Raw genomic sequence first — 10,629 nt, forward strand, 5'->3', positions numbered from 1 at the left:
TTAGATTAAAAGAGCAAATCAAAGCAGAATAAAGCGGCTTTGTGTGTCTAAAGGTTCTCTATATCCTTCTGAGGATTTTTTTTCTTTGTGGCCGGGCAGGTTTAGTGGGATTTCAGCAGGACCGGTTTATCCAGGGGAGAACTGGTGTTTGTGTGCCGCGACAGGGAACTGCTCAAACCTGTTCTCCTCGTCAGTGGGGAGAAGAAGGAGGGGCTGCTTGGAGAGCAGGAGGAGGAGGAGGAGGAGGAGGAGGAGGAGGGGAGCACAGGGCGTATGTAACTCTTTTTTACTTTTCCTCTCTATTTCGTTCTCATTCCCATTAGTTTTCAATCTGTAGTGGCTCTCCGGTGGGCTCCGGATGACACTGGCGTGACGAGGAGGCCGACAGCATCACGTGATTGGCAGGTGACGTGATTGACGTTCACAAGGTGGCACGGGGTGAGTGGACTGCTCGTTTCTGCTGAACACACTGTATTGACCAGATGTCATGTGTTTTGGTGTTTGTTTATTGAGCTATTGCATGATGTGATCAGTCATCAATAACGCAACACATCATATTTACAAAAACACAATCACTCATTATTATTTAAGCTATTTCAGTTGGGTGGGGTGACGTGTTATTTTTTTCTATTTGATCAGTGATATGAATTAATCTGGTCTTATTATTGTATTTCATTTCCCGTTCACATGTCTATTTTTATTATTAAAATGATTGTTTACTCAGTTTTTCTCTTTATATTAATTGAAATATTGAGAATATTAATTTAATAATCACAAGTAATTTTTTGATATGAGAATATGAGAAAAAAAAACTATTTAAAAGTAATAATTGATATTGTATCATAAACTCATTACAGGTTCGCAAAGTTTAACATTTGTTTGCAACTTCCTCTCTCTCTCTCTCTCTCTCTCTCTCTCTGAGAGTCTCTCATGTCTCTCATATTTTGATTGTCCTGCCCTTGGTAATATAACAAGTATTAAACTGAAACATGTAAAACACAAACAACCATCAACTGCCAAAAAAAAAAAAAACCCTAGCAAAATCATAGGCAGAGATTGCGTAATGTCAGACCTGATCCACCAATCCATCTCAGAAGCATACTTTCTCATGTATTTTAATAATAATATGCCCCAGGCCTGTTCAAAGACTCCACTTGTCCTTCCTGTTGATTTAACTGACTGATTTAGTATGTTTTAAATCAATTACAGTATGCATTATATATAATCTCCCACTTATTTAGTGACACCGTGAATGACCTCTGACCCCAAATGTCAAGGGCACTGAGAGTCAGAGGTCAGATACGATAACACCTGTTTGTATGGTAAATCTGTACAGGTATATTCTAAATTGTTAGTAATAATTTTTGCAAGGTCAGCTCAAAGGAGTGGGTTTAAAACATTAGTTTGTGTGTGTGTGTGTGTTTTTGGTGTGTAGATGTGTGTGAAAAGTGAAGTTTGCAGTTCTGAGAGGCAGGTTCCCTCTTGCTCCCGCTGCTGTAACGTTCAAAACTGTTATCTAACGTATCCCGACATGCAGAGAGAGTGAAGGAGCAAGCGAAAATCACTCGGATCAAAATGCAAAAAAGATTGTATGGGGGAAGGGGGCGGGGGGTAACCACACCCTCCCATGAGCCCTCAGCGACATGCTGTATCTTTGCAGGCAGAAGTCATGCAGATGGGGTTAAAAAATATAATGAGTCATTATAATGTATTCAGATGTTTCTATGCACAGTTCCCACTTTGCATTGAAATTAAAAACACTGTTTTACTATTTTAATTTATTTTAAAATGCCATTTATTTCTGTGATGCAAAGCTGAATTTTCAGCATCATTACTCCAGTCTTCAGTGTCACATGATTCTTCAGAAATCATTTTGATATACTGATTTGATGCCACTTTTGATCAATTTAATGGGTCTTTGCTGAATAAAAGTATAAATTTCTTAAAAAAATAAAGTCATACTGACCCTAAACTTTTGAACGGTAATGTATATATGAAATATGTATTCACATTTCAGTGCATTTCAGTCATTTAAACATTGGTCATTGTGTCTAGGCCTTTACATCAACCATGGAGATCATCAGGAATTTAGTTTCAAAGATTTTTGAGGCAGTCATTTATGAGGCAAAGGAGATTTATGGACATTTGTAGATAGCACAGGTCAGGGAAGATAAGCTGAACGTTGTCATATTTAGATGTCATTGTCGTATGTGTCAAATTGAAACCCATTTATAAGTTGTCTGCGCAAGGGTTATAAATAAACTTCCTTATCCTGTTTGTTTTTAGATGCTAGCACAAACACACATGTTGTGGTGATTCCGCTCTCCTTATTTCTTACTCTCTCCCTCTCTCTTCTACACACAGTCATACATGCATACACAAATAAAGTTAGGCCTGCGGTGCACATCTTGCAGAACCAGTTTGGCAAGACCAGGTTTTAATAGCCTTGGTATATGTGAGTGTAGAAATTTAAACTCATATTTTAGCAGGTTAAGCCAGGGCAACAGCAAAACATGAACTGGCAGCAGTTGTAACCTAATCATGCATTTATTTAACAAATCTTTATTTTTTTCATGTTTTCCTTTATTATTCCTTCTTATCTTTATTCGTAGGAAGACGAGTGAAGAGGCAGGTGTGCAGGAACACCAGCATGGCTGTGGAAAGCTTTCCTGAACTCCTGCAGAAACTGCGGGAAGTGCATGAACATGAGTTAGAGGGTAAGACCAGCCATCTTTTTTTTTTTTTTTTGAGAGAGAGATTTTGCCAATAGGCAACTTCTGAAACCAATGACGATGAACTGTAAAAACATCTTTACATAACCAAAAAAGTAGATAACTATTGGTCACATTTACTGTTGCTCAGCAAAATTTCTCAGATGAAATCCAGTAATTTCAATTAGGAATCTGCATGATCAGGAGTTTCGATCGAAGGCAAAAAAATTTCCCCATGCAGATTTTTCTCTTGGTTAAGTCGGTCACATGAATTTGCCGCATTGACAAACAGAAAGCTGCATGGTTTGAAAGTGACTTCCATGTTAGTTTTGCTTCATAAATCGCTACACTGTTGACTATGGACATTGGACCTTTTTTACCTGCGAAATCTTGCTAATGTGAATGCACCTTAACAACAACAACTGTATAAATAAAATCAGCAAAACAATAAAACAATGCTATGAGCTCACAAACTCTTAAATTAGCAACATTTTGAGTATAAATCTGACATTGTTTATTCACCATCATGTCATTCCAAGCCTTTTTGACTTCCTGTTTTTTTTCTTTTATGTCTTTCTTTCTGAACACAAAAGGCGATAGTTTAATGAATAAAGGTGGGGTGAATTTAACACAATGGCATTACATTGTGACTCACATTAACGCTTCATAAAGCACCCAAAAATGTCAGCAAAAATAAGCCTGAACATGATATTTGAAGGAATAGTTGACCAAAAAATTTAATTTAGCTGCAAATTTACTCAACGTTAGGCATTCCAAGATGTAGATGAGTTGGTTTCTTCATTAGAACAGATTTGGAGAAATGTAACAGTTTATCACTTGCTCACCAATGGATCCTCTGCAGTGAATGGGTGCCGTCAGAATGAGAGTCCAAACAGCTGATAAAAACATCACAGTCAATCAAACTTCTGAAGTAATAAATTGCATGTTTGTAATAAACAAATCTATCATTAAGAAAACACTTCTAAACAAACTTGTATTTTGTCCGAAAGCGACAGTTTAAAGTTAAAACATCTTAACTATGAATTTGTTTATTACAAACATGCAGCTCTCCACTTCACTGGAATTGTATGAATTACTTGTGGATTATTGTGATGCTTTTATCTGCTGAGTGCAACAGCAAATTTTTATTTTTGGATGAACTTTTTCTTTAAGTTAACTCATAACAGCTGCCACTTCTTTCTTATGTGCCATCTAATGCATCACACTCCAGCTGCCCAGATTCACAATGTGTTTTTCTCTCTTTCTACAGGATGGCAAGAGAAAGTACTGGAGCTGACAAATAAAAAGAATATGTGAGTGTGAATGCCATATTTTTCAAGCTAAAAACATGACTGACATCATACCTCAAAAATGGTTTATGTGCATTCTGTTGTAGCGATGCAAAGCGCATAGAAGAACTTTACAACAGGAACCAGCAGATGAAAGAACAGCAGCGGATTCTTACTGAAAACATCAAACAACTGGAGAGAGGGTCAGTCTTAAATGTAATCTCACGCACCACTGCCCACACTGGATGTGTCTGTCGATCCTCAGGTTGCGAGCCGGGTTGTGTGACAGGTGTACAGTCACTCAGGATGTGGCTAAAAAAAGGCAACAGGAGTATGAAAACTCCCAGCTCCAGAGTCTGCAGCACATCTCTCTACTGGGTGAGCTATAAATAGAGCCTTTATATGAAGAAGAAATGTTGTGGCATTGACCATGTTGATTTGTTTTATGCAAAAAGATTTATTTTGAGATATCATTAATCAGGCTTTACACAAATGCTGTGTAAAGCATTTAAAGCATACAGTAAAATGGTACTGTTTGAAATAACTGTTATCTATTTTAAAATGTTATGTTTTTTATTTACTTTTATTCAGCAAGGATCCATTAAATTGATCAAAAGTATTAATTTCTTTCATAGAGGTCACAAAGAAATATAATGAATATTAGTGATATTCTTGTTTACTGCTGCAGTGAGTGAGATGAATGCACTAAAGAAAGAAAACGACAGACTGAGAGAGGAGCTGAAGGGCTTGAGGGATCCATCAAAGTGAGTGGCCAATTTGCTCAACATGCTTCCTTGCCATATTTGTGCAAGTATTTCCTGTTGTTTCTCATTTGCAAGTTCTGATCCTGTCACATAGTGGCACAATCTGATTTACTCTATCTGTAACCATGCAGCACTAGCCAACATACTGTGGTCTGCACCAAATTTTGATCAAATATCTTTCACCCGATGTTGGTCACTTGTGGTCAGGGCCCGTTTAACAGACTAGTACAATGTATTGTATATAATAGACATGCGTAATAACTCATTGCTTCACCTTTCAGTCGGCAGAATGGTCATTCAGAGGACGCAATCACCCCAGAGGTCAAGGTATCACCTGACACAGCAGTGGCTGCTGTGACTTTACTGGCCTCAGGGCTGAAGTCCAGCCAGCCTCCACCAGGGGACACCACTGTACCTGCAGCGACTGTCAAACATGAGACGGACAACAGGCCAACTGACATCCTGGGTAAGTTACCGGCACGGCAGACATTTCTGACATATATGAGAACCAGTGCGGTTTTATTCTGATAATACTTTAGATTACTACTACTGAATATACTCAATATATCTTAGCTTGTTCACATCTGATGAGAAGATTTTTAATGTTCTTTATCCTGTACAGAAAAGGCTTCTGAACACAAACTTATGCAAAGCTGGGCCAGGGCATTTTCATTTGTAAGCTATAATTTGTTTTTGCTCTTTTAAAAATGGTTGTTTTATCGTAAATCTTGTTCTTTCTATTCTTTTGTGTTTCATTGTTTGCTGAAATTTGTGTTTCTCTCTTTCAGGAGTCGAATAAGCCCATGTTGCCCATCTCAAGATGGTGCACAGACCACTGTGCTGAAAGAAGGTGACACAGCCATTTGTTTGTGCTTCGGATGTGTGCGCTCAGAAAACCGTATATCAGAAGTTTAAACTAATATGCTTTCAGTGCGATATACATGATAATCAAAACCAAACAGATGTTTTTAGCAGAGTATTTGAGTTAGGAGCTGTAAAGACACAGCCCTGTTCTGAAAAAAGGGGCGGGGAGCATCAGCTCATTTGCATTTAAAGAGACATGCACGAAAACAGCATGTTTCTGCTTCCACTCAAAATAGGCATTTGAGTGGAAATTATATAATAAATGATCTGTGGGGTATTTTGAGCTTGAACATCACAAACACATTCTGGGGACACCTGAGACTTATATTACATATTGTAAAAAGGGGCATAATATGTCTCCTTTACGGTGACGCATCTTAATTATTCTCCTCATACATCCACAGATCTTCCAGTGTTGACTCGGTTGAGCACAGACATTCCCCTTTGTCTCCTTCTCTTCCATCTCCTCTTAGTCTACTGAAGAACAATCCTGTTTTTTCTTCTGTTGCCTCTGAGGAACGTAGCAGCCGGCAACAAATCCACGCCCCCGTCCCCTTCCGCCCACTTCCGATCAAGAACGGCCGCCTGTCTATCCCGTGGTCGCTCTCAGAATCTACTGACTGGGTAACGGTAGCAGCGGGCGGCTCTGCTGTTGGTAGCGGGATAGCAGTTCACCCAAGCCAGACCCCAATTCCCAGCTCAAACATACTGCGTTTCCCTAAACTGGTCCCACCAAGCAGTGGCCACCAGTCTCGCACACATGGCCCAACACCTAGCGGTCTGCGGCCCTGGTCCTGCAGAAACCTGTCAGAGCATGCAGAGAGTAGAGAAAAGAGAGTGACAGAAGCCGTTACAGCGCCGCCCCAGTGGAAGGTCTCAGCAACGCAGCCAGAGAGGATTTTTGGAGAGAAACTGAGAAAGGATGAAGAGGAAGCACCGTTAGACCTGTCTGAGTCAGGCCGTTCAAAAAGCAAAGAGAAAACACACTCACAGAGCGATGTATCTTCATCTTCATCTTCCTCACCACCTGCTACACTTTCATCGTCATCTCAATGCCCATCAAGCCCTCAAAGTGACCAGCAGACAGCAGACAATAATACACAGGTAGACTTCAAATGATGCAGAAATATCTCCTCAATAAAGAGTTTGAGATAAATGTTTGAGACAGTATTTAATGAGTGTATCCTGTTAATGCCTGAACAGAAAATCATGTTAAAATGACTATCATGAAAATATGTTAATTATACGTATAAACTGCATATCATAGTATATTACCAAAGCTAAAAATAGTCAAGTTAAACATTTCCGTTTTCTTAACAGTTTCAGTTAGTTTTCACTTTGCGAGCTAACTGCTTAGCTCGCTGCTAGCTTAGCTTAATGCTAGCTTGGTTAAGAAATACTCGGCTAGACTACAATAACCCAACAAATTAAACTTTTCCCTTTCTTTAGTTTGCTTTCAATAAAGCAGGCTACCAGTGTAGCAAAAAAAGAAAAGCTTTTCTTTTAAAATTAGCTAATACAAGATAATGCAGTTTTGATCAAGCATTCAGGATATTGCACGAATAGCATTCCTTGCTCTTTGACATGGAAAAGTTTCTGCTTTGTCTTTGTTTTGTATACTGTATACTAACTGTTGCACACTCCCACATGAAACAAAAATACTATAGTAATTTATAGTAAATACTATAGTTTTTGAACCATACTATAATAAAGTGTATTATACTGTAAATATTATAGTATTTACAACACTTTGTTAATGAATGCTACAGCATACTGTAGTATTAACTATAGTGAACTGGTAAACTGTAATAAATACTGTAGTATACTTTAGTTTTTACTACAGTGAACTAGTGTATTGTAGTATAATATACCCTATAGTTGTAGAAAACTTTGTACAGTATTAGGTAAAGTAATTTGTTTATATTACTATAGTTTTTATATATCGCCTCATCATCTATAGGACTGCCACAACAATTTAATTCAAGTACTTTACTATAGTATGGTTCACTATAGTATTTAACTAGTAAATTACTATAGTATTTTTTCATGTGGGCTCAGACTAATGTTTCTTTGTGTTTGCATTGTTCCTGTTTATGAAGATATACCTGGGCATATAGAAAAAAATAGATATTGTGGTTTTGTTAAATCAAGGCCACAGTGTACTGTTTCGTTCCTTCTTTTAATGTTGTTAAGTTGTGGCCACAATTTAAATAAAACAAAGGAACAAATTAGCACAACATGCCTACGACTGTCCTAAAATGACCTAATGAATTCATGTTTTAGCAACAAACTCTGTACATATTTGAATTTACGAGTATGCAAATAAAATTGCCTGTGATGTTCGATTCACATTACACAGCAGGAGGAAGCACAGGAAACATGTAAGGAAAAGGAAGAGGTAAAGGAAGGTAAAACATCTCCAGCAGCTGAAACGTCTGTCAGCTCAGAGAAGAAGAAAATCCCACCGCTAACCAGTTCCCTGCAACCAGGTAAAGCTTCACTCTTGTTGGTTGGTTTAGGTTTATTTGAATTGTGCTAAGTTGAATTGGACTGTTTTGCCTTGCAGTTGTGGTTATGGAGACACTTAAATCAGGAGTACAGGTAATCTTAGCACTGAATTTATGTTATGTCATTAAATTTCAAACAGCTTTATGAGATCAGTTCTAACTTCTGCTTTGTTGTGGCTGGTGGTGAAGTTGTCCGATCATGGCAGCAGACCAATGGAGCAAGAGGAGAAAGAGAACAATAACCTTGAAACGAGCAGAAAAAGATTTGGGCAGGATACTGATGGTAAGAGCTCATATTTTAATCATTTATTTTTTTATTTAAAGCTGATTCAACTTATACATTTAGCATCTTCTAAAATGTCACTTTTATTGTTTTGCCTTAGCTTTTTCCCAGCGCTCACTAAAGGAGAAGAAAATTCGTCTGAGCAGGGGACCTCAAGGAAACCATGTAGACTCAGAGCAAGGATGAAGGTCTCATTTGTTTTTCTCTGTTTTATGTTAATTGGCTTGGCTTAGTATTTTCACAAACGCTTTACTTCATATATTTATTTTTTTTATATACAGGCAATGGATTCAGATATGATCTAGTTGCTGTGGTTATGCAGACACCCATTTTTGCTTTCACCCTTCGCCGCCAGTTTCCAAGTTCGAATCTCTGGTGTTCGCTTTAGTTTTCCAGAAAACCAACACTAGACTTCAGCTACACCTCTGTCAACATAATTCTCATGTATCAAACAGAATACATAATGCAGTCCAGACTTTAAAATAAGATCTATTAGTAGCATGTGCAGCTATATCGTTCATACTGTACATGGGTAAATTTGTGCTGGATGAATTTGTTACTTCATTGAGTCAATTTCCCAGCAATCGTTAGCTGTACAATAACAGGAAGCCAGCTGTTTTTACTGACAAGGGGGCTTCTTAAACTTATCAGCTAGATATGTTTTTATTTCTTCGGTTTCACTTTCTTCTTCCTCTTTTCACAAGTTATTAATAAGCACATACTGTATAACATGAGTACATATAATTGCTTGCTGTCGTGTGTTGTGAACATTGTCATGTCAGCTCTCAGTTTATATTCATTCTCTCTTCCATGTAAAAGGCGTTGCATCTCATCTATTTTTGTCTCTGTCTGAGTACTACAGCCTGCTTCTTGTAGATGTGACAAAATGAAAAACCCTCGGCTTCCCCTTTTGGTTTTTTTGAGATGTCAAGCATATATTTTGTAATAGTGAATTTTCCACTTGCAGCTGTAAAAGCTGCAAAAGGAGGAAGGGTAAAACTGTGAAGAAAAAAGTATACTTTTTTTAACTTTCTGTACCATTGTTTCAAACTAGCTGTAAACCTTTCCTTTGCACTATTTTTAGATAGTTAGAGATCATTTGGAGATTATCTAATACTAAAGTTCCTCTGATACATTAGTTCCTCAACTAACGTCTATCGAATTAAATACAATTATAAGACCATTGCATAAACTGATGGCTGTGGTCATACTTTGTGAACTATCACCTGTAATGGTTTAGGATGTGGGAAACACCTGCATTGTTGCAGGAAGAGGGTAAATCATTTTCACTGTGAAGAGCAGTGCTTTGAGTCATTGGAACAATTCAGAATTTTCACTTGAACATGCCGATCACCACAACACTTAACTTACTTACTTTTGTATACTGAAGAAAGGTGTATGAGTTTCAAGTACAAAGGTAGAAATCCTAATAAAAACCCTTGCATCAACATATCACACCTGACTTCTCTTTTCTAATTTTCTAATAGGAATGTTTTGTTTGATCCATGCACATATATGTTTTGTTTAATATTCCTAGGTGTCCGATTTCTTTTCTCTCTTATAAGTATTTGCATATTGAGAATGAAGTTGTTTTGGCTTAGTATTTATTAAAGAAGAGGTAGATTTATATATATGCTTGTTTATTATGTTTCTTTTTCTCTGTCTCTTTCAAAAGAAGAGGGTGTTTAATCTCACCATTTGATAGGGGATTATTCTGGCCTTATGTAACTGTGAGGCCAGACCAACTGTTTGTTTGTCTATTTCCAATCCAATAATACATCTGTGTGTTTCTGTCTGTGATTGTGCACTATAGATACACTCAGCTCGCTCTTCTAATCTGTTCTCAAGCAAATCTTGTCTAAATCTGCCTTTGTTATTACTTTTTTTTGTTACATTTTCCCTTTTATTTTAACTTTATCATCACTTATATTTGAAATCGCTCTTATTATTTGTCAAAATGTGAATGATACTTTGACTGAAGTTTTTTTTTTCTTTCTCAGAAGTGATGTGACGTTGCAAAAAGGTTTTAAACAGCTTTTTTTGCAACCTTCACACAAAATACCCTGGTTTCACAGTGTTGTACGAAGACTATTGCGTGAATAGGGCATGCGGATATTGAAGTGGAATATTTATGACCGATTTACTCTGACTACGGGGTGTCTCAATACTCACTGAGCTCCCTACCTAGACAGCATTTTAAGCGTTATTAGA

The 10,629-nt window shown here is 37.5% G+C and overlaps 1 protein-coding gene across 1 annotated transcript; it reads left to right on the top strand.

Annotated features, from left to right (window-relative positions):
- Positions 1-240: 240 nt before the first annotated feature.
- LOC107681876 (RBBP8 N-terminal-like protein) lies at positions 241-9,861 on the top strand. Its single transcript, XM_016478245.1, has 15 exons — positions 241-438; positions 2,613-2,717; positions 3,982-4,024; positions 4,108-4,203; positions 4,266-4,378; positions 4,689-4,764; positions 5,046-5,230; positions 5,387-5,439; positions 5,553-5,614; positions 6,033-6,732; positions 7,988-8,117; positions 8,195-8,229; positions 8,325-8,418; positions 8,519-8,606; positions 8,700-9,861. The coding sequence occupies exons 2-14, from the start codon at positions 2,651-2,653 to the stop codon at positions 8,602-8,604; spliced, it is 1,740 nt and encodes a 579-aa protein (XP_016333731.1). The 5' UTR covers positions 241-438; positions 2,613-2,650; the 3' UTR covers positions 8,605-8,606; positions 8,700-9,861.
- Positions 9,862-10,629: the final 768 nt, after the last annotated feature.

The sequence above is a fragment of the Sinocyclocheilus anshuiensis genome, unplaced genomic scaffold (genome assembly GCF_001515605.1).
Source record: "Sinocyclocheilus anshuiensis isolate Anshui unplaced genomic scaffold, SAMN03320099.WGS_v1.1 scaffold2595, whole genome shotgun sequence".
NCBI lineage: Eukaryota > Metazoa > Chordata > Actinopteri > Cypriniformes > Cyprinidae > Sinocyclocheilus > Sinocyclocheilus anshuiensis.

Bases quoted from the DNA above. Each gene is read 5' to 3' on its own strand.
- LOC107681876 (XM_016478245.1), top strand. From the start codon at position 2,651: ATGGCTGTGGAAAGCTTTCCTGAACTCCTGCAGAAACTGCGGGAAGTG. The intron at 5,615-6,032 runs GTGACACAGCCA...ATACATCCACAG, and splicing joins GACCACTGTGCTGAAAGAAG to ATCTTCCAGTGTTGACTCGG. The intron at 8,419-8,518 runs GTAAGAGCTCAT...GTTTTGCCTTAG, and splicing joins ATTTGGGCAGGATACTGATG to CTTTTTCCCAGCGCTCACTA.